This window comes from Tursiops truncatus, chromosome 11 (assembly GCF_011762595.2).
Source record: "Tursiops truncatus isolate mTurTru1 chromosome 11, mTurTru1.mat.Y, whole genome shotgun sequence".
Lineage (NCBI taxonomy): Eukaryota > Metazoa > Chordata > Mammalia > Artiodactyla > Delphinidae > Tursiops > Tursiops truncatus.
The window spans coordinates 78,385,989-78,408,560 of record NC_047044.1 but is presented as its reverse complement, the minus strand read 5'-3'; the positions used below and the strand labels follow the sequence as shown (position 1 = coordinate 78,408,560).

At 38.5% G+C, this 22,572-nt stretch overlaps 1 protein-coding gene across 4 annotated transcripts in view; it reads left to right on the top strand.

Moving 5' to 3' along the window:
• FAR2 (fatty acyl-CoA reductase 2) overlaps nucleotides 1–22,572 on the top strand; it is a 137,646-nt gene that overhangs the window by 105,908 nt on the left and 9,166 nt on the right. For all 4 annotated transcript variants that reach the window (XM_019935817.3, XM_073788891.1, XM_073788890.1 and 1 more), the window contains 7 exons: nucleotides 2,302–2,477; nucleotides 6,062–6,241; nucleotides 13,387–13,564; nucleotides 14,902–14,946; nucleotides 16,920–17,038; nucleotides 18,530–18,597; nucleotides 21,238–21,409. In XM_019935817.3, coding sequence (XP_019791376.2) covers nucleotides 2,302–2,477; nucleotides 6,062–6,241; nucleotides 13,387–13,564; nucleotides 14,902–14,946; nucleotides 16,920–17,038; nucleotides 18,530–18,597; nucleotides 21,238–21,409 — 938 coding nt within the window. The remainder of the gene's footprint in view (nucleotides 1–2,301; nucleotides 2,478–6,061; nucleotides 6,242–13,386; nucleotides 13,565–14,901; nucleotides 14,947–16,919; nucleotides 17,039–18,529; nucleotides 18,598–21,237; nucleotides 21,410–22,572) is intronic.

The following is a 22,572-nucleotide window of genomic DNA, read 5'->3' as shown; positions in this document are numbered from 1 at the left end:
TTGGCTGCAATCTCTAGCACTCCATTTAGGATGTACCAACATTTAAGGAGAATTATTTTGTTAGAAGCTACAGCTGTATGCTGAGACGCCAGACAAAGCAAGTCATATTATTAGGTCTGGCTAATATAGTAAAATGGGACCCTAATTTAGCACTGTGGTTTGAGTTGATGCAGCCAATTCATTGATTTATTTCAGCTGATTGTAATCAATACCAACTAGATCAGAAAACTTAAACTTCTTTTTTTTGCGGTACGTGGGCCTCTCACTGTTGTGGCCTCTCCCGTTGCGGAGCACAGGCTCCGGATGCGCAGGCTCAGCGGCCATGGCTCACGGGCCCAGCCGCTCCACGGCATGTGGGATCCTCCCGGACCGGGGCACGAACCTGTGTCCCCTGCATCAGCAGGCGGACTCTCAACCACTGCGCCACCAGGGAAGCCCTTAAACTTTTTTTTAAATTACACTATGTTCACTCAAATATCCCCTCTCATTTGAAAATATAAATCCACAAATAGGATGTAGATTGGGACATTATTTCCCCAAATAGTAATTACCTCCTAAAATAGTAATGCTGTAAATGTATGTTGGTGCTGTTCAACATTGCACAGGTGGTCTGAAAGTATAATACAGTATAACAATAGCCTCTGCCTTTTAAAATCATAAAAACCAAAGGCAACAGAAAATCTATGTATGGCATCTTACATCATCTGTGAGCAGCCCTATTGCCAGAAGGATGGACACAGGTCATTTTCCACGTCTTGCTCTCAAGCAGCCATAAGTCAACACAGGCCAAAGTCAGACTCCATAGAACCTTAAATAGAGTTCTTATGAATAAAAATCTATCATGACTCAAAAAAGAGCCTTCTACAAATGCAGTTATTAAAAAGGGGGGTAATTGTACAAATGTTACATAAATTTATCCAAAAAAATCCTGTGTTTGTTGACCTTTTTTGAGACTGTCCCTCAGATACTTTTCAATCCCAGATGTCAAAAAAGCATTGAGGATTGACCTAACTTTGAATTATTTTCAGAATTATAGTCACACTTACTAAAAAGGCCAACCTTATAGTGCAGGAAGATCATAGCTGCAAGACAGAAGTATATTATCTTGCCAGGTCTAGTTGGCTTCATTTAAATTTCCATGTTCCTCTGAACATGGTCTTGCCTGATACAAATGAGACATGATTTCTCTGAATACCTGAGATCAACTTCTTATTACCCAACAGAAAAGCATTGGGTAGCTCTCTAATGGGGAGGAGAAGCCTTCTGTTAAGGATCAAGCAACAGATGAAAACATTCTTTGGGGGTTAAAAGGGAGAAAAGGATTGTTCGTCTCCATTACTATATTACTATTAAAAACATAGACTAATTTTCTCTGCTCTTAACCTTTCTAAACATTTAACCTTACTTTTCTCGTCCTCACAGTTAACATACCATACCAATACTACAATAAAATTTTATTTTATCAAAGTAGGCTGGAGCCAAGATCATTTCATTAAAATTGTTATTTTCTGAGAAAATGGAAAATACAAATTTAATCTGAGAACTTCTGTGTGGAGGGGAAAGTAGAGACTCTGTTTCATCTGAATAATTGTAATAAAAGCTAAAACTGCCAGTGCTCTTTCCTTTTCCCTGTATAAATAAATTAGAACATTAAAAAATCAATTAAAATCTTATAAAAGTACATGAGCTCATGTAATCCTCTTACTAGACAATAACTACCATTTATATTAGAATGAGATTATATAAAATTTTTTTTGTTTAACCCATTACAAGTTTTCTCAATTTGTTTTTTTCTAATTATCTTTGTGCTTCTAAGACATCTTGTTAATCTGGTACAATTAACCAAGTTGTTTTGAATCTGTGCTCATGAGACCTTCTTAAAGGCTGGTGATTTGGCTGGTAATTTGTCAAGGCTGTGTAAAGGCTGGTAATTTTGCACTGAAAACAATATTTCCCAGGCAGAAATGGAAACAATCATCATGTATAAACCTGAAGCTGCCTTGGAAGGGAAGAAAGGATGGCACAGGATAAGGATGACTTACTACCCCTCCTTCACCCTGCAGGAAAAGTTCAAAATACACTCCTTACTGGTTATTGGAACTGACTTTTTCAAATTCTACCAAATTAAGAGGAGCAGGAATTATACTAAGCTGACCTTGAACTGCATGCAGTACAGCAAATGGTTGAGTCCTATTATTACAACTAAAACCAGTTTTTGAGAATTATAATGAAACAAGTCAGTGAAAACAAGAACAGTGTGATGGTGATGATGATCTTTGATGATTTATATTTATGTTTTAGCTGTTTGAAAAAGTCAAAGAAGTTTGTCCAAATGTGCATGAGAAGATCCGAGCTATTTCTGCAGATCTCAATCAGAATGACTTTGCCATCAGCATGCAGGACATGCAGGAGCTTCTTTCCTACACAGACATCATCTTCCACTGTGCGGCTACTGTGCGCTTTGATGACCACCTGAGGTACATCCCCATTCCCCTCTCATGACTTGTATTATACATGTGTGTGCACGCGTGTGTGTGTAAGTTTCTCTATGATTTCCATTTTATTTTATTTTTTTAATATTTGTTTATTTTATTCTTGGCTGTGTCAGGTCTTAGTTGTAGCTCACGGGCTCTTTGTTGCGGCGCGAGGGCTTCTCTCTAGTTGTGGTGTATGGGATTTCTCTTCTCTAGTTGTGGCATGCGGGTTTTCCCTCTAGTTGTGGCAGGCGGGCTCCAGAGTGCATGAGCTCAGAAGCTGTGGCACACGGGCTTAGCTGCCCGGCAACATGTGGGATCTTAGTTCCCAGACCAGGGATCGAACCTATGTCCCCTGAATTGGAAGGCAGATTCTTTACCACTGGACCACCAGGGAAGTCCCTATGATTTCTTTTTTTTTAAAAAAAGAGATATTCTCAATGAAAAAAAAAAATACAAAGGAGTAAAACTTCTCCAAAATCTTACTATCCAAAGTTAACCATTTAATATTGTAAAGACCATCCATTTCAGCTTCTTTTTTTAAAAAAAATATTTATTTATTTATTTTTGGCTGTGTTGGGTCTTTGTTGCTGTGCACAGGCTTTCTCTAGTTGCGGCGAGCAGGGGCTACTCTTTGTTGCAAGGAGCGGGCTTCTCATTGTGGTGGCTTCTCTTGTTGAGGAGTACAGGCTCTAGGTGCGTGGACTTCAGTAGTTGTGGCTTGCAGGCTTTAGAGCGCAGGCTCAGTAGTTGTGGCTCACGGGCTTAGTTGCTCCGTGGCATGTGGGATCTTCCCGGACCGGGGATCAAACCCTTGTCCCCTGCATGGCAGGCAGATGCTTAACCACTGCGCCACCAGGGAAGTCCCTCAGCTTTTCTTTATGCATCCATAATAGAATATATTTATGTTCAATTTTACCAAAAAAATGGCATCACATTGAGAATGATGTTTTTTGCAACCTGTTCAATTTTATTTCTAGATATCTTTCATTGTCAATTGATATTCTGTTATAACTTGTAATGACTACATGACGTTCCATTGTACATGTATATAATATACCCAACCAGTTCTGTATTGGTGGATGTTTTTTAGAGTGTTCTAGCTTTTCGCTATTACAAACAGCTCTGCAGTGAACATCTGTGTTGAATACATTTTTTTCCCTTTGGGTAAATTCCCAGAAGTAGAATTGTTAGACACATACTAGATGTGTCCAGGTTATGAAGAGTTTATATTTTGACATATAATGCTAAGTTGCTTTCCAAAAAGGAGGTATTAATTTACACTGTTCTTGTGCATATGAATGCTCATTTCTAACACCCACAACAGTACCATATTATAATTCTTTAATTCTTTTTATCATCGTCAATATTATAATGCAAATAGCATTGCATATTTTGATTTCTGTTTCTTTGATAATCAGAAAGGTTGAAGATGTTTGCATGCCGATTGGCATTTTATTCTTTTGTGAAATGCCTGTTTATGTTCTTCACCTATTTTTCTCTTGAAACATTGTTTTCTTATCAGTTTTAGGACTTCTTGGAAGATTTAGCATATTAACTCTTTGTCTTTTATAAGGCTCAAAATATTTTAACAGCTTATCATTTGTCCTCAGCTCTATTTTATTATTTACAGTTTTTCATAATTTCTTCCAGTATTTTTATTGTTTTATTTTTACAGTTAAATCTTTGACCCATTTAAAATTTATTTAGCTATAAAGAATAATAGTCAGGAAAATTCCATAAAAAGAAGAGCGATGTAGGTGTGAATGTACAATATTTTTTTATTACCAAAAGATGCTTATTTTTTAAACAGCATTTATTAAATGATTTCTTTTCACTTTTTGTTTGAAAGGAAACTCTCATGGTATATTAAATTTCTATTTCTGAACTCTTATTCCATTAATTAGGCTTTCTCTTCCAGTACCACAGTATTTTAATGACTACGATTCTTATTTTATTAAGCAACTATACACACATTTTTCTCTTTTTATAGAATTTTCCTGACTATTCTCACCTCTTGATTAAACTTAGAATAAATTTGCCAAGTTTTTTCAAGAGTTGGCAGTTTTATTGAGATTACCTTGAATATGCAGATTGATTTAGAAAAACAACATATTTAAAACATTGACTCTTCCTATCCAAGAACAATATATGTCTGTTTATTCAGTTTTTCTGTTATGACCCTTAATGAAGTTTTATCATTTTCTTCATATAAAGCCTATTCATTTTTTATTAATTTGATATATGTTTTAAATGTTCTTTTTTGAATATGTGCCTTTCTTCCATTATAGTCTCTAATTTTTGTTTCTATATAGGAAAACTAGTGATTTTTTATATAACTTTTATAAGTGGACACCTTACTGAATTATGTTATTGTTCATTCCAATTTTTTCAGCTGCTTGTTTGTTTCCCAGACATAATCTGATAGTCATTTAGGGATTGCCTTTGCAGTGTTTGTACTTATTAATTAATTTTATTTTCCTCTCTAATTATAAGGCTGGAACTTCAGAGCAGTGTTAAGCAGTAGTGATTGTTGGCATTCTTCTTGGCCCAACTTAAAAAAAAATCAGTGCTCCTTACTTTTCACCATTAAGCGTAACACAGGCTAGCAAATTAAAATATACATTTTTAAATCATTTTCTTCCTCTTTTAGTGAATTTATAAAAATTGAGTTGGAAATGGATATTGAATGTCATTTATAAACTTTTCAAAAAAATATATATATATATACATGATCATGTATTTTTTTATCTTTTTGGGTTAGATTAATAGGTTTCCTGATTTTGTATGAAACATGTATTTCTAGAAAGAACTATTTCATTGTCATCACATGTTTATATAGCTTTGTATTCTATTAGGTAAAATTTAGGATTTTGACATCAATTTTTTTTATTGAAGTAAAGTTGATTTACAATGTTGTGCTAATTTCTGCTGTACAGCAAAGTGATTCAGTTATACATATATATATATATACGTTCTTTTTTATATTATTTTCCATTATGGTTTATCACAAGATATTGAATATAGTTCCCTGTGCTCTACAGTAGGACCTTGTTGTTTAACCATCCTGTATGTAATAGTTTGCATCTGCTAATCGCAGACTCCCAATCTGTCACTCCCCCACCCCCCCCTTGGCAACCACATCTGTTCTCTATTAACATCATTATTTATGTCTGACCTGTACCTTTGCAATAGAAACATATTTCTCATTCTATATTCACTGTTGCTCTCCTCCAATTTATTTGAATTTTCTAATTTAAGTTAGATGCCTAATTTATGTTTTTCATTCTCTTAATGGCTGCTTAAGAAGCCCCTTTATAAATTCAGAGGATTGCGATTTTTTTCCTTCCGGTTGATTTAGAACCACGTGACCTCTAAATGCAACATGCATCATAGGATTTATGTGCACAGAAAACATCATCAACATATTATACATTCCAAGTATCACATAACTTTGCGGCCGTGACCTGTCCTTTGATGCAGCCACAAAAATCAGATGGATATGCCAGTTATTGGAGTGGGCGCAGTTCCAGCAAAACGGGATGTGAGTTGCCTCACTGCATTTCCTTCTGTCTAATCTTCTCCAGACATGCTGTGCAGCTTAACGTCACTGCCACCCAGCAGCTCTTGCTCATGGCCAGTCAGATGCCAAACCTGAAAGCCTTCATACACATCTCTACTGCCTTTTCAAATTGTAACCTGAAGCACATTGATGAAGTCATCTATCCATGCCCTGTGGAGCCAAAAAAAATCATCGACTCCATGGAGTAAGTTGGGGTGAAGGGTGGGCAGACTGTTGTTCTCTTTAGCTCTTTGTAGTCGTTCATTTATAAGGTAACAAAGTGAGACACTCTTGGAGCAAAATGCTTCCAAAAGGTGCCAACTTTAACTCCCTGTCCTTGCTATTCCCTCCATCCCCAGTGGAGAATACAGTGCTTGGTGATGGAGCGGGGATAGGGGTAGAAAAGTCCTACAGAAAAGTTGTCTTGAGTAGTTTAGGATTGCATGAAGCACTTGAGGGTACTTTACATGGAAGTCGTTTCTCAATTCTCAGTGAACTCAGCATTGTTACTAGATAAGGGAAGTATCAGACATAGTATAAACGTTCAGAAGAAAGGTTTTGGCATCAGACTGGCAAAGGTACTGCAACTTACTAGCTGTGTGACCTTGAGGAAGTTCTTTGGCCTCTCTGAGCCTTAGTTCCTTCATTTGTAAAATGGGGCTAATAATAGCCCCTGTCCTTATAGTTGTGATGATAAAGTGAGTTATATAAAGCAATCATTGCAGTGCTAGGGAGTGTTTAATAGCAGTTAATCAAAAGGTTAATAAAGAAGAACTAATAGAGAAGAGAAATTTCTTCCAAATCTGGCAGAAAGTGTTGGTCTCTTGCTCTATTCAGCTGAGAGGCACTTTTCTTACTGTACTGTTATGCATGAGAGACAGAGGTCTAGCATTTTTCTCTTTTTGTCAACTAACAGGAACACTTTCTTTTTAGGACATGGCCCTGGTTTCAGAATAAGTATGCTTTTCATTCTGCCTCTTCATTCTTCTGTTCCATTTACCAAGTTTACCTTGTTTTGTTTGTTTTTTAAAAAGACTCTGCATAAAAAGTATTATAGCAGAGAAAATAGACCATTTCCTGGTGAATTTGTCATATTTTAATTTCTTATAATACTGTATCTTCTATTTAAGACATACTCTTTAAAATGAAGCTTTAGCTAAATCAAGAGTTTATTCCCTTCAGGGCAAACATTTTTTTTTTTTTTTGCGGTACGCGGGCCTCTCACTGCTGTGGCCTCTCCTGTTGCGGAGCACAGGCTCCAGACGTGCAGGCTCAGTGGCCATGGCTCACGGGCCCAGCCGCTCCGCGGCACGTGGGATCTTCCCAGACCGGGGCACGAACCCGTGTCCCCTGCATCGGCAGGCGGACTCTCAACCACTGCGCCACCAGGGAAGCCCCAGGGCAAACATTTTTATCTCATACAGCTCTGATAATATATATTTTTACCTGTCATTTAAAAATATCCAGGACAAAGAAAAATGAAAGTCATCTAAAGGAGCCGGAGGTTGCTTAAGTTGCTAATAAATGATGATGTGCTTAATTGGTGCAAAGGAACCTTTCAGAGTCCAAAGTTTGTCAGGATAGTTGGAGAAAAGACACTGATGCCAAAGTCAGTGCAGGAAAGTCGATGTCTAAAGCCTTGGCATGTTTTCAGGATAGAATTGATTTGTTTGTCATTTACCCACCCCCTTACAGCATTGTCTCCGGGTAAATGTGGTGTTTATGGATGTGCTAAGCCCAGGAAAGGAGCACAGGCCCATTTGATTCCTGACCCTGAGATTCCAGAGGCTCACTCCACTGTTAACCCCCTAACCCCTAACAGACCTTAGCACGATTTGAGGAGGGATCTCTGAGAGGTCACCAGAGAAAAGAGCTAGGAAATGGAGATTCAGTTCACCCATTCCATACCACTTCCTCCCTCCCAAACTGTGTCCAGATGCTCAAAAACCCCAGATTTCAAAGAATAAGCTCACCACCCAGAGGAGGATTTGATTTATAGTCAGGCATTTGGCACTTCTCATACTCCCCACTATATGTCAACTGGTAAAGGCAGGTAATGAATACATGATTGATGATCAAACAGTAATTGACATGGGTACAAAATTTATGTCCGTCTGTCTTGTACTGCTCTCAGAGGAGAAGAATTATTTTTAAACATATATATATATATCCAAATAGAACTAGGAATAAAATTATATTTTATCTCAACAGAATTCACTTTGAATGCAATTAAGGAAATAAAGGTGTTTTTTTTTAAACAGGGGGAACATCATTACTGCAATTTATTTGTTCAGAATTTTATACTAAGGACCATCTGTCCAGCCCCCTCTCAGCCCTTCCCTTGCATTTGTGCTGCAGTCACACGGAAGTACTCACCCCTCTCTCTCTTACCTCTCTGCCTTTGCTTAGGCGGTTCTGTTTCTAGAGACTACTTCCACCTCTGCTTCCCCTGGTGAGTTCCTATCCAGACATCAAAGCTCTCCCCTCGGAGCCCACGGGCTCAGGTGGCCGTTCCTGGTGCTCCCAGAGTGCTCATCTTCAACACTGTGCTTAGCACAGGTCATTCTAAATGTCTGGTTATTCGTCTGTATTCCCCAGTGGACAATGAACTTCTCAAAGGAGGAGAGTATCTCTTGCTCCTTCTTGCTCTCCAGGGCCAGCACATAGTAGGAACTCAAATATTTGCTGAATGAATTAACACTTTTTTTTTTTTTTTTTTTTTTCGGTACACGGGCCTCTCACTGTTGTGGCCTCTCCCATTGCGGAGCACAGGCTCCGGACACGCAGGCTCAGCGGCCATGGCTCACGGGCCCAGCCGCTCCACGGCATGTGGGATCTTCCCGGACCGGGGCACGAACCCGTGTCCCCTGCATCGGCAGGCGGACTCTCAACCACTGTGCCACCAGGGAAGCCCAAATGATCACTTTTTGATGGAACTGGATGATTGTTGTTCATACCACTCCAGCTGGTATTTTTGTTCTTGTTTCTTTGTTTGTTTAGACAAAGCAAGAATAGATGACAGAATTCCATAGCAAGCTGATATTTGGGGATGTGAAGTCTTGTGTATAAAATACCTATATGCCCACATCTTATCCCTGTTTCGGATTGCACTTTTTTTCTTCTTAAACTTTGAATAAAACCTATGTGTTAAGTTTGGAATAATGCTTTGAATAAATCCCAGCAGCCCATCACCAACTAGAGCATTGTTCACGACTGTTTCAACAATTCCTACATCAGATGGAATTTTCTGAATAATAAATAGCATTAAATTTTAGAATGACAAATAGCATTAAAGTTATTCCTAATAAACATTAGTGCACCTAAATCGAGGTTTGGTTGCTGTGTTTTAAGAAAATATTGTTCTCTGATTTCATCTCTATTCTGTAATTGTAGTAACTGTAGTTAAAATTAGTTTCCAAGAATTTTAGGTTCTATCTCCCTTAGAAATTTTCATTAACAGTAACCCCATGGGGATCTGTCATTGTCTTTAGTAGTGCAGGGGTCCTCATTTTTTTAAAGGAACCAGGAGTTAGACAACAGGAAAATGATCAATTTTCCACTGCCCTCACTTTGTGTTGTCTTTCAATTCCTAGATGCTTTAATCCAGTCAAAGCTCCTGATAGATTTGTATCTATTAAAAATCATACTTTAAGCTACTTGGCCACCAGAAATCACAGCCGATCTGCCAGGTGAAACAGAAAAGTTGTTTCTTGATCAAACACTAATTGCAGTCAACCATGGCAGATGTGCTGCAGGTAGAGTGTGAGAAGCAGGGAGACTGAGGTCACAGCAGCCTCGGTAATGGCCCTTTGGGAAATGAAAAAAGAGGTCAAATGTTGGAAAGTAGTTTTGCCTTCATGCTGAAGAGCACATTGTTAACACTAAGAATGCTTATCTATTCTAGGGGAAAGGAAGAAGCTGGTTTTAGCATTTGTGCTTTTATTGTCAGGATTGTACAGCGTTAGGACGGCATCTAAGCAGCTGACAAAAAAACTGTCATTTCTGTGTACCACGCTTTAATGCGAATCAGAGCAGGGTTAAATTGTTTCTTAAACAAACTGAATAATTTTCGTGTTGTCAGGTCATTGGAGCCAGAATAGGTGCTCAGTGAAAGTCTATAGGGTAATACAGAGGACAGGTCACCACAAGCATTAGGCTCAGATATACCCTTTTCCCCAATAAAACGTTCATATTTACTTTGAAGCCTGTTAAATTTATTCTGAAGCCAACTCTGCCAAACTGAAGTTGGTCAACCTTTAACCTTTCAGCTTCCCAGCACTTTTCACCACTGCCACCGGACATTAACTTCCAATTTTTCTTCATTCTCTGCAAAGACATCCCCTCTCTTACTTGCCCACAGTCTCCCTACAGCCCCACCTCCTTCTGAGTTCACCCATTCTGTCCTATCATTATCCATCTCAGCTTCCCAAACCTTTGCCAGCACATAAATTGGCCAATCAAGACTGTCTTGTGGGAGGACACACATGTACTGAATAAGGTAGCTCATTCCTGGCAGCAGAAAGGTGATTGGACACAGAGATAAAAAAACATAAAAAACATAATCCCTCCTGGACTCATTGTAAAGTGGGGAAACAGACACATGGGCGAGAACATATGCCATGATAATCAAGGGGAGAGCAATCCAGATGAGAGAAAAGAGAGCAAAAGCTACCATGAAGCAGTGTGTCCAGTATTTACTCCCAGACACCTTCTCCGATATCCCTCTAGGTATATCTAGCTTGCCCTGCTTATTGCATAAGAAAATTAGGAGGCAAAATACATATTACTCTTGCTATTTCATTCAGTAAATATGTAAATTATGAAATTAATGATATTAGGAGGTTGAATAAATAAGTTTCAAACCAAAAAAGTAATATTTAGAGGAAATTGTGTGTGCGTGTGTGTGTGTGACACACACAGCCTTCTGAAGTCTTCAATAAATTTTTGCTTCTTTTGAAGCTATTTAAGTACAAGTTTAGTATTTGGAACCCATGGGTTCAGACATCTTGAGTACATTGAAGGGCATTGGCTTTAATTTCAGAAATTTTCTTTGGTTTATACGCTGTCTTTTTTCCATGCTACCTTATTCGCTATTTTAAAAACTGATCAAGAACAAACAACAGCAGCAACTCAAACTTTGGTAAAGAAGAGCATGAACTGATTTTAGGTCCTGAAAAGGACATCACTTAACCAATGGCTGTGCATATTTGTTACATTAATCTCCTCTTCAAACCTGGGAAATGGCTGGTTGAGATATGGTCTGTTTGGCTGTATTAGAAAAGATATTGTTAAACCAACTATAACCTTTGTAGATATATCCTTCTTGGTTGTTTTACTAAGAATAGAATGTCTTAGATTTGTTGGCTCATTTTGTTTTATCAAATAGCTCTAGGTGTAGTTGTAAATATTCCTGTTTGTCCTCATATAACCTGAAAATTTAGAACAGGTATAATTATTGCCATTTTTTCATAAGTGAAAATGGAGGAAACGAGAAGATGATACAGTAGAATATGGGGGAGCTACAAATAGTAGAGGCAGACCATCTACAGAACACTACAACTCCTTTTGCTTTGTGTTCTTAGAAACCTATGAAACCAAGATTTTCTAAGATGAGCTAACTCACCAAACTTGGGGAAGCCTCCAGCTGTTACCCTTTCCATGCACACCAACAGCAATAAGAGCACATGGTACCAGCCATGTGACATACAATCCTAGCATTGCTGGCTTCTGATGTTTTCTTAAAATTGTTTTTTTTTTACAGCCTTAATAAAATTAGGCTGTATTTCTTCTGACCCAGTTTTTGTAACCTGTATGTTTTTGCAGGTGAAAAAGAAAATGGTCTTAGGTCAGTTAATCCACTGCTGACCCACAAATAAGATGAGATAAAGATAACATTATGAGAAAGATAGAGAAGTGTCTGCATTACCCCTCACTCTCTCCCAACACTCGGGTGACTCTATAATTGAAATATCTTCTGCTTTTCTAAGTATTTGGAGTTGTTTTTAATTCTAGGAACTTCTCGACCTTTACGTTTTCAGTGTAAATCAGAAGGAATTTGATACTAGAAGGCATTTGATACTAGGCTAGAAAATACCCAGCACTAGTAGCCACAAAGCAAGGAAAACCAAACCATCACAGGCAGTGCTCATGTTTCTCTCCAATATCGGAGAGTTACTGAAATTGAGAGTTGTGTTTCTGAATAAGTCTTGGCATTAAGCACATCTTAAATACTCAACAATTTGTCATGGGAGGAAGACGATAACCTCTAATAAGATTTTTCTGCAATCAAAATTGTATGATTGCGCTGGGTCCGATAAAATAGGAATGAATGTACCGAACACATGGATTATAAAAATCACACTGACATATAGCCTAATTTTTAAAAACTATATTATATCAAAAGTTTAACCAAATAGATCTACCAGCTAAGAGAAACATTCAATATTTAATCGACAATAATTTGATTGCTTTCTTAGAGAAGATCAGATAGACTTTGGGATTATCAAAATGGTTCTAACGTCTTTTAAAAAAAAGATTAGGCTAATGCCATGGTAACTCAGTTATTCGTGATACAGGTCTTCCTGTAAGTGAAGGTATTCAATAATCACTCTATTAAAGCTGCTTCACAGTGCTGTTCTCACTCCACTTGACACACTATTAACAGTTATAAGAGCACTTCAGAGCTCATTGGAAATCTCTGGAAATGATTACCAAGTTATTAGCATAGACTCTAAACAGACTTTCAAAATACAGTGCATAGATTTGCTAAAATGTTGTAAGTCTGCTAAGTGTAGTTGCTTTTCTTTTTTGAGGCATTGAGTAGAATTTTTAAAAAATCAAAGCTGAAGGTTTCAAGATGGGTGCCATAGGTTCTAACTGGACAACAGTGAATTAGTGGGGCTGCCACTGATGAGCCTCGGAGGACAGACTCTGAAGCCCATGACCAGGGCAGCCAGCCCGCTGCCAGGTGCCCGACTGGCCCTCGCAATGCGTTCACTGAATGTACCTTCATAGGTACATTCCTGCTGAGAGAAAATAATTGAAGATAGAGACTGAGTCTATATGATCAAGTAGCAGACTGCATAGCTCTTGGATAAATCTATCGAGGCAGGAGGCCGTAGGATTCGACTAGTAATATTGGGCTGAGCAGTGGAGAGCAAAGAACTCATCCGTCATGCATCATTTGGACAGGTACACACTCAAGCCTTGGTATCCTCTGACAGTTCCTAATTCCAGAACTCAAGCTAGGAGGGGGAAGTTTTGTTTGATTGTCGATGTCTCACAGTTTCGTTTTCGGTCTATTGTCTAACATATGTTGCTAGAATTCTTTTTTACTCTGACTACCTTCAGGTGGTTAGACGATGCTATTATTGATGAGATCACACCCAAGCTGATCGGGGATCGGCCCAATACGTACACCTACACCAAGGCCTTGGGAGAGATGGTGGTGCAGCAGGAGAGCGGCAAGCTCAATCTTGCCATCATACGGCCTTCCATCGTGGGAGCAACCTGGCAGGAGCCTTTCCCAGTAAGCCCATTCGCCTGGATTCCACACTTTGCTTCCAAATCAGCATCCTTCTAGCCCAATTACTCTTTGATGTCTTTTTTTTTTTCTTTTTAGCATGTATAGCTAAGTACAGCAAATCAAATGTGAGCCCATTATATTAGGACAGAAGTCCACATTCGGTTCAGGATTTATTCAGCATGGGGCTCCTCTGAGTGTGACACTGACTGTCCTAGAGTTGGGTGGCATCTTAAATTAGCTTCTCATTAACTCTCGTCTCAAAATTGCCATGGGAAATAGTTTTATTTCTTGGCTTCCCCACTATAGTTTAAATATAGCAGAATGTTCTTGATGGCCAAATTGGTAGTATTACAATTGCCAGGGTAAATAGGAATCACGAAGCTCAGAGAAAAGTCCTCAGTTTAGGAATAATAATTTTTATCTCTGTATACTGCTATATCTTTTAGAAAGTACTTTAAATTATACCATCTTTTTTGAAGCAATTCTATAAAGCTTTTGCACCAGATAAATCCAAGCTCCATTACTTACTGACATGCAGGCTTTTGAGCTGTCTCATCTGTAAAACTGGGCTAATCCCACCCACTGTGGAGGGTTGATCAAATGAGTCGATGTATGAGGTGTGCTTCGTGCAATGCCTGGTCCCTAGTAAAAGGCTCAACTAATATTAATCCCTTCAACTTCTCCTGTCTTCTCTCCCACTTTATGCACACATTTTTGACTTTCACAGATAAAGAAACAGACATAATGAGGTCAACTGACTTGCTTAGGGCTTAGGAGACAAACTCAAAGAGACATTTGTCTCTAACTGTTCCTAAATATAATCTTTCCTCTAACATCTGTAGGCAAGCTAATACAGATAGACAGATAGATAGCTGGATAGACAGATACATACATACATAGAACGAAAGATGCTATGACTCTTAAAATTGTCAAGAAATGGATATTTCCTACAAACTGTGCTTGAAATGTTCCCCTGAGGAGTTAAAATCAGGCCCAGGTGGGGAAAATGAATTGGTTAGCAGATTATGATATTTAAGAGGTGATCCAGTTTAGTTCATAAGATGTCATAAACAACTTGCAACCATCCATGATTCCTGCTATGAAATAAATGCTGGCAGAATTTTAATTCTTGCACAAACCAAGTGCAGAAAATATCCAGTGCTTTCTCATTGGTCTCTGTTTGAAATCTTAGAAATACTGGATTAGACAGTTCTATCGGCTGGGGTCTCAGTGCTCTTGTTTGAAGTTTATTAAGATTAGACTGCAGATGTTCCAAAGATATTAGGATTTTCTGACATGTGGAACCAATTAGAAATCTTTTTTTTTCTTTTTTTTTTTAGGGTTGGGTTGATAACGTAAATGGACCTACCGGGCTCATTGTTGCGGTATGTATAATGGTGTGGAAATAATTACTTGAAAAGTAGTGGAGGGATAGTAACAAAATGCTAAGTGTTGGCTTAGCTTCACTGACACAAAACCATAAGCATTACTTTACTAACCACAATTGATGCAACTTATTTCAATTTTGCTGATTGGAAAATAGAGGCAGAATGAAATTACTTTAATTATCTGTGGATATCATTATCAGGAAAACAGAAATACTGTGATATCATCAATTACTACTTAGGAGTTTTATTTTTGGAAACTTTTGAACATCTAGTACCATGCCTGTATTTCCCCTTAGTTAACACAAGATGGGGGTGTTTCCCCCTTTTCGCTCTATAATGGTAGCTTGAATTAGGGATGCAATAGAACTCATATCCCCAAAGATTTTTAAATTTATATGCGTGTGGATAGAAATTATATAAATTCATAAAATATATCAACATCCATTTCTTAATAGATACGAGAAAGAAAACTACCAATTGGAGCAAATTTTTCAAATATAAAAACTGATGACTATAGGAAACACTTTTCAACAATAATACTCTCACAGATCAGGAGAAACATCAATCATTCCTCTGGGTCAGCAGCACTTTGTGCATGTCTCCCTGCAGTGGAGACTGATCCAGTGAGCTGTGGTGCTTCCCAGTTCACACTGAAGCATTTTAGGGCCAGAACCACAACTCTACTCTTTAGAACAATGAACAGGACTTCAACTCTTTAAATGAGTTTAAATCTTATTGGGGATCTCATGTTTCAGACTATGACTTTGTTATTCTCAGAACTAGATCCAACATGAACTACAATACAAATATAAGACAGTGAATTATAACTACTTGTCAAACACAATGACAATGAACTTCTTTCTGATTTCTTTCTTTTTCTGTTTCCTACCTGCCTTCAACTCTTGAGGCTTAGTTGGGGTGAACATTTGGTAACTTAGAACGTAACTATTTTAACATGATCCAAGAGTGAGTTTTATTACATTGTTTACAAAGCTGCATATTAATTCAAATTTTCTAAAATTTTCCAGACCGATTTCCTATGTCCAAAGGAAGGGAAATCAGTTACAAGAAAACAGAAATTAGGAACACAAGAAAGTGCTAACCACTGCAAATTGATGTTGGAAACATACAGGTGTAAATAATCACTTTATAAAGTCACTAAATGTGACTTTTAATTTATTAACTGACTTCTTTATTTATTGACACAACATTTATTAACATGAACAATTCCCAGTTCTTACATCTGTATAACATCAGTGATCTGTGAGGTAAACAAAGATACCAAACAAAAAGTAAATAATGGTGGGTTTTTCCCCAAGTGATAAAAAAAGTTTTGTCAAGTAGTAGAATTTTATTAATTTTTAAAAAATGTTTCTTAAACATTTAGTGTCTATTATTGCTTGTAAATTAGTAGACACTAGCAGAAAACAACATCATTTAAGAAATGGTAAGCTAAATTAATGGGGAATTTGGGAACCCTAATTCTTATTGTTTATTAATTAACCAAATACATTAAACCTCTCACAAGTTTGAGGAATTTCACTCTGAAAGGAACCTGAGGACCCCTAGCGGTTCTTGGCAATGGTGGCACTTAGGATGAACTCGGCTGGGAGATTGGACAGGCTGAGAGCAGTCAGCCTTGGCGCAGGAACCTAGTAAGCAGTGATCAGTGCTGGCCGTTATCACTAACAGCATTCGTATTACCTGTCTGATGTATACTTTAATCCCGGCTATTACTTAAGACCTGGTTCAATATTTTATGTCCTTGGGACTTCCCTGGTGGTCCAGTGGTTAAGAATCCACCTTTCAATGCAGGGGATGAGGGTTCGAGCCCTGGTCGGGAAACTAAGATACTACATGATGTGGGGCAACTAAGCCCGCACTCTAAAGCCCGCGTGCCGCGACTAAGACCTGATGCAGCCAAATAAATAAATTTTAAAAATATATTTTATGTCCTTTTTCCTGTGCAGGCTGGGAAGGGGTTTCTTCGGTCCATAAGAGCTACTCCGATGGCTGTGGCAGATTTAATTCCAGCAGATATAGTCGTCAATCTCACCTTGGCTGTAGGATGGTACACGGCAGTTCACAGGTGTGGATGCATAAGCTGGCTTTTAAAGAATTGATGAGAAGGAGGGTGACTGTGTTAGGCACCTTTTCAAAATACATGCATTTTGGGACTTCCCTGGTGGTGCAGTGGTTAAGAATCCACCTGCCAATTCAGGGGACACGGGTTCGAGCCCTGATGCGGGAAGATCCCACATGCCACGGAGCAACGAAGCCCATGTGCCACAACTACTGAGCCTGAGCTCTAGAGCTCGCGAGCCACAACTACTGAGCCCGCGAGCCACAATTACTGAAGCCTGCGCGCCTAGAGCCCGTGCTCCGCAGCAAGAGAAGCCACCGCAATGAGAAGCCCACGCACTGCAATGAAGAGTAGCTCCCGCTTGCTGCAACTAGAGAAAGCCCGCACGCAGCAACGAAGACCCAACGCAGCCAATAAATAAATTTATTTAAATATATATGCATTTTATTGTGGAAGACCCCAGATGTGAGAGGGTGTCCATTTCAATCTTTCACAGTTCCAATTATGCCATCATATATGCATTAAGTTGTTTTATAAATACTGGTTAGTACTTGGTTGATCATAAAGTAATAAATTTTTCAAATCATTTAACCAGCTAATTCTTGATAACTGAAAAGCTTTTCTTTCTATTCAGTAATCTAAAATACAGCTTCCTTTCTTTTTTTTTTTTTTTTTTTTTTGGGGTACGCGGGCCTCTCACTGCTGTGGCCTCTCCCGACGCGGAGCACAGGCTGCGGACGCGCAGGCTCAGCGGCCATGGCTCACGGGCCTAGCCGCTCCGCGGCATGTGGGATCTTCGCAGACCGGGGCACGAACCCGTGTCCCCTGCGTCGGCAGGTGGACTCCCAACCACTGCGCCACCAGGGAAGCCCTACAGCTTCCTTTCTTAAGGCAAAGGAGATAAAAGTGGATGAAATGAGAGCATATTTTTTTAAACTCCTCAGTTCCTAATAAATGCCAAAAGTTCAGATCACCGTGTGTGTAGGGGTGGGGGGGTGGGAGGGATTTTCTAGTACAAGGAAAAAATAATAGGTTGTTTGTATATTTAGCTTTGTTATAAAAGGTAAACAAAGTTAATTTTTATTAATTATTGGAAGTTAGATATTTAGATGTTTCCAATCCAACAGAGCTTCACTGGATTTAGGAAAAAACATGGCCCATATTTTTGCCCAATAAAGATGTCAAGAAGCTAGAAACATGATCTGCTTTCTCATCGTCATGCTACCTCCATTTGCTCCATAAATATGTCAACCTATTGGGATTTTTTCCTTGTACATATGTACACACACACACGCACACACACACACACTCTTGCACTTTTCCTAGTCTTCTTCTATTTTGCTTATTAACCCAAAGAAGGAACAAAAGATGGAAGTGTTGCATAGGGTGCCTTAGTCATGGGAATTATTGAAAAAACCTTGTTTAAATGTTATTTTCCCTTATCTTTCTTTCATTAGTTCTCCATTTTGTTGTATTTATCTAAATTTTGTTTTCCAGACCTAAGTCAACATTGATCTACCACTGTACGTCTGGCAACCTCAATCCCTGTAATTGGGGCAAAATGGGTAAGTGCCTATAATGATGTACCTATATAACTATGAGAGTCTGCTCACTCATGTTTAGGGTCTGCCACAGGGAAAAAAAAAGACAAAGTGTGTCATGGAGCTTAGAGTCTAATGGGGGAAAAGACAAAACATAGGTAAAGAGATAAAAATAATTGCAAATTGTAAATGTGTAAGAGTTAATTAGGATGTACTGTGGTATACCAAAAAAAGGGGCCAGTGGGATAGCTGCAAGATTGTAAGCAATAAGGAGTCCATTGGCTATAGACATTTAAAAAATAAATAAAGCCAAGTAAAAGTCAGCAATTATAAGCAATGCCAGTGATAAAATACTCTTGCTGAGCCACTGCTCTCATGAACACAGTCCTCATACCCTGGCCACATCGCTGAGAATGTGACATAATCAATGGCCAAGTAGATTTAGAAAAGTCCAATAATGTTAACTCGTGTTATTGAGTCAGTGATACTCTTTATTAATTTATGCTGTCAGCCATAGTGTAACCTTGAATGTATCCTGTTGAATTGAATTAATTCTTCAACCTAACCAATCTTGTACTCTCCTTTGTCAGTTTCAAAGTTGATTTTCTTGCAAATATTTGAAACTTTTAGATCATCTAATTGTTTAGCTACTGGATGTTGAAAAAAATCAAACGTGCTTAACTTGTTAGAATCTGATTTCCAATTCCGAGCACTCTGCTCTGCTATTCTAGTTGCAAAGTTATTACTTCAGTAAAAGTAAAATGAAATTATCTACTACCATCAAAGTTCTTTAGGTAATATATCCAGGTATTTAGCTAAATAATTCTGACAATATTTGAAAATAAAAATAAATCTCCTCTACCTCAGTAACAGAATTAAGATATCACTATAAAAAGAGGCATTAATAGAAGCAACCAAGATATTTAAACTTTTCTTTTTTAAAAAAACAGCTCTTTTTTTAAAAAATTTATTTATTTTGGCTGCGTTGGGTCTTCGTTGCTGTGCGCGGGCTTTCTCTAGTTGCGGCGAGCATGGGCTATTCTTCATTGCAGTGTGCAGGCTTCTCATTGGGTGGCTTCTTTTGTTGCAGAGCACAGGCTCTAGGCGCGCAGGCTTCAGTAGTTGTGGCACACAGTCTCAGTAGTTGTGGCGCACGGGCTTAGTTGCTCCGCGGCATGTGGGTTCTTCCCGGACCAGGGCTCGAACTCATGTCCCCTGCATTGGCAGGCAGATTCTTAGCCACTGAGCCACCAGGGAAGTCCCCAAGACACTTAAACTCTTAAATAAAAAGATGCTACATGTAAAATCCATTCCTGAGCTTCAAAATAGTCTTCTTCAGTGCTGAAAATGTTTGCTATCTATTTTGTGGAATAATAATATTTGAAAGTGATCTTAAAAATAATCTAGGGCTTCCCTGGTGGCGCAGTGATTGGGAGTCCGCCTGCCGATGCAGGGGACGCGGGTTCGTGCACCGGTCCGAGAGGATCCCACATGCCGCGGAGCGGCTGGGCCTGTGAGCCATGGCCGCTGAGCCTGCGCGTCCGGAGCCTGGGCTCCACAACGGGAGAGGCAACAACAGTGAGGCCCGCGTACCGCAAAAAAAAAAAATAATAATAATAATCTAGTGTGCTCACTTTATTTGACACACAAGGCCAGAGAGAGTTAATGATTTATTCAGTTCATATGGGGAGCTGGAGCCTGATGTAGAAGTATTGATAGAAGACAGGTCTCTTGAACGTGTAATGACCACCCACTAGGGATTCCTAAAAGTTAATATGAATCCCTCTGGGGGGAAAAGACCCAGGAATCAGATAATATTTTCTGTATAGAGTATATATTTTTCATACAGATTTCTAGGTAGTATCTTTTATGGGACAGTAATCATATTACCATAATAACTGATAGCTTCAACATAACTGAGTAATGAACTTAGGCATATTCTTTGAAAATTCTACATAAAATCAAAATTGAATTAAAATGAATGAATACCTTTTGAAAAGACATATTGGATTTACAAATATACACTAAAAGCTTTAAACTAGGTTTTATATAAGTAATACTTTTTTTAAAAGATTATTATTTTAAAAAACTCTGGAGACAAGAGTAAAACAATTGAGTCTGACATATTCCAGAGCAGTAGGAATACCAAAGAAGTAAAAGACTGGTATTTAAAGTGAACCAACACAAAGGAGTCCTGCTTTTCTATTCTCTCTTTTACTTAAATCTTTATAAAAGTTTAAGTAAAATGTCTAGAAACTTTCCTGATTTTCCTGCAAGTAAATGATCCAACCAAGGAAATAACACCCCTAGGCTCTGTCTTGGGCTTTAGAATAGATTAGATAACCTTGAAATTGAATGATGGATTTAAGTTTTTCTGAACAATACTTCACTGTATTGACTAAAACTATTTTCCCAAGAAGTTGTTTTAGGGTAAAGATTTCAAGAGAAGGACCAAATTCTTAACCTATTCAAATGGTTTGATTTTGCAGGTGACCACTTGCCCGGCATAAAAATCTTAATATTATTCTCAGAAATTGATTCGTGACTCTACACAACAAATCCTTATTATTTATTGTTTTGACCCATTGCAAATGCCATCCACCACAGTGGGTTTATATGCTCCTAGACTTAGCACTTATTCTGGGTTTTTTTTTTTCCCCCCAGGGATCCAAGTCTTGGCAACCTTTGAAAAAATCCCACTTGAGAGAGCTTTCAGGAGGCCAAAGGCTGACTTCACAACCAACAACGTCACAACCCAGTACTGGAATGCAGTCAGCCACCGGGCCCCTGCCATTATCTATGACTTCTACCTGCGGCTCACGGGAAGGAAGCCCAGGTGAGAAGCTGAGACAATAGCTTTAGGAGTATCTCTGCGTGGAAGTTTAGGGCCCCGAGTCCTTAGCCCTCCCGTCACCTGGGGATGAAAGGTGACAACTGAATCATATATACTTATGATTTTATATATATAAGGGGACAACCAAAGCAGTAGTAGTGAAAAGCCTACCTTAGAGATCCTTTATCATAATAAATGAAGTTGTATGTTAAGGAACTTGCTTGATGAATTCAGCAGGTAATCATTCACCTACAAAGAAAAACAACTGAGATTCTGTGTCTGGGAGTTTCTAAATTGTTAGATGATCTTAAAATGTACAATGGTAACAGCCTCACATACACACAAGGGATGGTGCATGATGACCTCATTTTCATTCTCACAACATCCCAAGGAGGATATTCGCATCATCCCAATTTTACAAATGAGGAAATGGAAGCTAAAGGAAGAATTTTAAGTAGTCTCAAAGGAAGTGACAGAGAAAAGATCTGGAGAAACCAGAACTGGATTTACTGCCACCTGGAGATGAGTGAAGAAAGTGGAGGGAACAAGGTCGAATGAAAGTATGTTGATGCTGAGGCAGCTCTGTCACCTTCCAGCTGTGTGACCTAGGACATGTCCGTTCATACCCCTGTCTCACTTGAATAATACTATATGTGTCATCATTATCATAACTACCAAAGGCAAATCCCTGCCATCAAGCCTCAGAAGCATGATGTTAGCTCCTTTTAAAGGAAGAAGTCTCTCTCAGCGTGTTTTATTTCCATCCTTATTAACAGAGCAAATGACTGAAACTTAGGCAATGTAGAGTTTATCCAAATTTTCAGAGACCTTACTTAGTGTTCATAACTCAATTGTCAGTTTCTTCCTGAGCAAGGTGAAAAAGGGGATACTGTGTCTGTGGGAAAATATTTGTATGAGGGGTTTATTAAATAAAGATGGGAGAAGAAGGAAAACCAAACATTCCTGGCAGAAACGCTAAAGCCTTTCAAATATATCAGAGTTAGAAGAAGACCTGGTTGAAGAGCAAAGTTCGGTAAGTACAAAAGGAAAACACAGGAGGAAGGAGCCCAATAAAAATATTTATGTATTCTGTTTGTAAGGCATTAAATTGTAATATTCATGGAAAATGGTTAGGTTTGTTATGTGATAGGAATCTTAAGAATAAT